The following is a 3,455-nucleotide window of genomic DNA, read 5'->3' on the forward strand; positions in this document are numbered from 1 at the left end:
CGGGGGCCGCCCCCGGGGGGCAGGGGGAGCCGCTTGCCCCCGGCGGGGCCGTCCGGGGGCAGGGCTCCGGGAGCTGCCGGGCCGGGCTGTGCCGGGCCGGGGGCGGAGGAGGCGGGGAGGGGGAGCCGCTGCCGTCACCGAGGCTCCCGGCTCGCTCGCCCCGCCGCCGCGGCAGCCCCAGCCCCGCTCCCACCCCCTCGCCTGCCCCCACCCTCCTTCCCTCTCCGTCTCGCTCGCTCTGCCGGCGAGAGCGGTGTTGCCGCTCTTCCCAGATGGCAGCCGGCAGCGCCATGCAGCCTCCCGCTCCTCCTCCTCCTCGCCCTCCTCTCCGGCTCTAAGTCAATGCCATGCTGCCGCTGCTCCTCCCGGCACTGCTGGCCGCCTGCCTGCCACCCTGCCAGGGCTGGAGCCCCTCGGCGGCCGCCGGCGGGCAGGAGGAGCAGGAGCAAGAGCTCTTCTTGCCCCCCGCCAACTCCTCCTCCCGCTCCTTGGCCGGCCTCGAGATGGACCTCGACGGGGCAGCGAGCAAGGAGGAAGGCAGCACCGCCAGCCCGGGCACGCCGGCTGCCGCTAGCCAAGAGCCTTTCCCTTCTGCTCCCACCTCCTCCGGGCAGCAGCAACAGCAGCAGCAGCAGCAGCAGCAGCGGCCCCAGCCGCAGGGGCAGCCGCAGCCCGCCGAGGACCCGCACTGCAATATCAGCGTGCAGCGGCAGATGCTGAGCTCGCTGCTGGTGCGCTGGAGCCGCCCGCTGGGCATCCAGTGCGACCTCCTGCTCTTCTCCACCAACAGCCACGGGCGGGCCTTCTTCTCCGCCGCCTTCCACCGCGTGGGGCCGCCGCTGCTCATCGAGCACCTGGGGCTGGCGGCCGGCGGCGCCCAGCAGGACTTGCGCCTCTGCGTGGGCTGCAGCTGGGTGCGGGGCAGGAGGGTCGGCAGGCTGCGGGGAGCCGCGCCTCAGCCCCCCGCCGCCTCCTCTTCATCCTCCTCCTCCTCATCCTCCTCCTCATCCTCATCCTCCTCCTCTTCTTCATCGTCGTCGCTCTCCTACCCGCCGGCGGCGGAGCCCGGCCAGTACTGGCTGCAGGGCGAGCCGCTGAATTTCTGCTGCCTGGATTTCAGCCTGGAGGAGCTGAAGGGGGAGCCGGGCTGGCGGATGAACCGCAAGCCCATCGAGTCCACGCTGGTGGCGTGTTTCATGACTCTGGTCATCATCGTGTGGAGCGTGGCCGCCCTCATCTGGCCGGTGCCCATCATCGCCGGCTTCCTGCCCAACGGCATGGAGCAGCGCCGCAGCACCAGCACCACAGCCGCCACCACCGCCACAGCCGCCACCGCCGCCGCCGCCGCCAAGTAGCCTCGCCCGGCGTCCCCTTCCCTCCCTCCCTCCTCGTGTGCTGCCGAGGGGTTCGGGCCGGGCCGTGTGGCGCTGCCCCTGCCGTGGTTTTTTATGTTTTAAAGCGTCTTAAACGTGTGCTGAGGGGCGCGAGCGGCCGTTGGGGGCGAGCGGCCGTTAGGGGCGAGCGGCCGTTGGGCGCGAACGGCCGTTGGGCGCCAACCGGCGCCGCCTGAGGGGAGCCGCTGCACCGCGCCGCCGGAGACGACCAGATCCTGTGTGCTCGTTTTCTACCTTTAATACCCGTTTTAAACGAACCTTTTAGTAAAAAAAAGAAAAAAAAAAAAGCCTCCCCCCCACCAAAAAAAAAAAAAATTAAACGTGGAAAATAAAAGACCCTCCCGTTCAACCGCATTCGTTGTAGTCAGCAGCTTTTTTTTTTTTTTTTTTTTTTTTCTATATGAATTCAGTCCGAGCGATTTTTTAATTTTTTTTTCTTTATTTACCAAAATAAGTCTCTCTCTTTTTGGCGGGATCTCGAACTGAAGCGGTCTGTATATTGTAATTGCCGAAGTTGAACTTTAACGAACCTTTTGCACTGTATTTGCACTGTTGAGGTAGTGTGTAATTATTATTGTAGCTCCACGTTACTCGGCTTTTAATACAGAGGTTTTCTTCCTGGAGCCTCCGTAGCCTTCCGTGGGTCTGTTTCTGCCGGGCTGGACAGGAGGGTTCAGCCGCCTTCCCCATCTCCAAGCTGGCCACGAAGCTCGTCCTTCCCTGCGAGAGGATGTTACCGGGGTTGTTGGTGGAAAAAGGGAATGCCAAACCTTTCCCAAATGGTGTTTGTCCTATCCTTGCAGTAGATTTAAGTCTGTATGCCTACCTGGGGTGGGGTGAGGGGGGATGGAGAACATCTGCATCCCCAAAAGGTGTTTGCTTAGCACAGTTCCAGGACTGTGGCTTTCTTGTCGCTTTGAGGTCGGGTGGCTCCGAATCTGGGAAGCTCAGGCCTTATCTTTGAGATATATTACAAGGAGCACAGTGGCAATTTTCCGGCCTCCACAAGAACATTCCTCAAAAACAGCTCAGCCCCGGCATATTTGTTGAAGATGTGGTAATACTGTACCGCTTTTTCACCTACAAGTCCATAGGGCTGTTCACAGGTTGCCTGTGGGGTGGACAGAGGGGAGGAACTGCAGGTCCACAGCTAGATTACAGCCGCCACTGTGCAAGGGTGCAAGAAAGAAAGGTTTGCAAGGTTTCTTCTCTCCTGTCCAAGCAGCCAGTTGCATAGCCTGAAATACCATTCAGTGTATACTTGCAACTCTTTAGCCTTATGAGAAGTTGTTTCTTTTGCCTTAGACACTCTTAGTCCAGCTGAAGTTTCTGAAACCAAAATGTAAGCTAAAGTGAGAAAGGTTTGCAATAGGAATTCTCATTCCTTTGACAACATCAATGTATTTAATTTGTTAGGAACACATGAACTCACTTGGAGGCTAATTTGATGTATTTGTAATGTTGTTTTCTTCCCCATGTTTTGGTGGAAATGACTGGATGAAAGGTCTGGAAACATTAAATTTTTAGGATTCTGTAGCTCAAGGACTTTTTTCTTATTCTTTTTTTATTTGAGAACCAAATAAAAAAATGCATGCTCTATGTGTATACTGTCTGGAAGAAAACAAAGACAGAAACAGATTGGTAAACAGTATAAATAAATTAAATCAAGATTTTAAAATCTTCCATGTTACTGGGCTACCTCTACATCCACTTTTTCTCTTGTTGATTGTAACGGGTGTTCACTTGCGTAAATGTTGCATTGGGTTGTTTTCGGGAAGGAGAGTCCAGTCACCACGAGAAACATGCATTTGACCTGTTGATCTGAAGGGCACATTCCCCCGTGTGCTTCGTTTGCAGAGCCCAGTTTTTCTTTCCACGACGTGAGAAGCTGATTGTTATTTCCGCCGTGTGAGGATTGTTCTGCACAGAAACACAACGTGCTAGAGAGCGATTATTTGCCTACAATGCCCCGTGTGAGGGGGAAGCCCTTTCATACTGAAAGGCAAGGCTACCGAGGAGCATAAAGGCGATGTTAACACCCCCCCAAAAGAAAGATGCTCT

General features: G+C 56.7%; 1 protein-coding gene across 1 annotated transcript; it reads left to right on the forward strand.

The window, feature by feature from the left end:
- Positions 1 to 215: 215 nt before the first annotated feature.
- On the forward strand, positions 216 to 2,936 carry TMEM158 (transmembrane protein 158). Its single transcript, XM_082752112.1, has one exon. The coding sequence runs from the start codon at positions 348 to 350 to the stop codon at positions 1,353 to 1,355; it is 1,008 nt and encodes a 335-aa protein (XP_082608238.1). The 5' UTR covers positions 216 to 347; the 3' UTR covers positions 1,356 to 2,936.
- Positions 2,937 to 3,455: the final 519 nt, after the last annotated feature.

The sequence above is a fragment of the Aythya marila genome (assembly GCF_965140915.1).
Source record: "Aythya marila genome assembly, chromosome: 2".
NCBI classification, from domain to species: Eukaryota; Metazoa; Chordata; class Aves; order Anseriformes; family Anatidae; genus Aythya; species Aythya marila.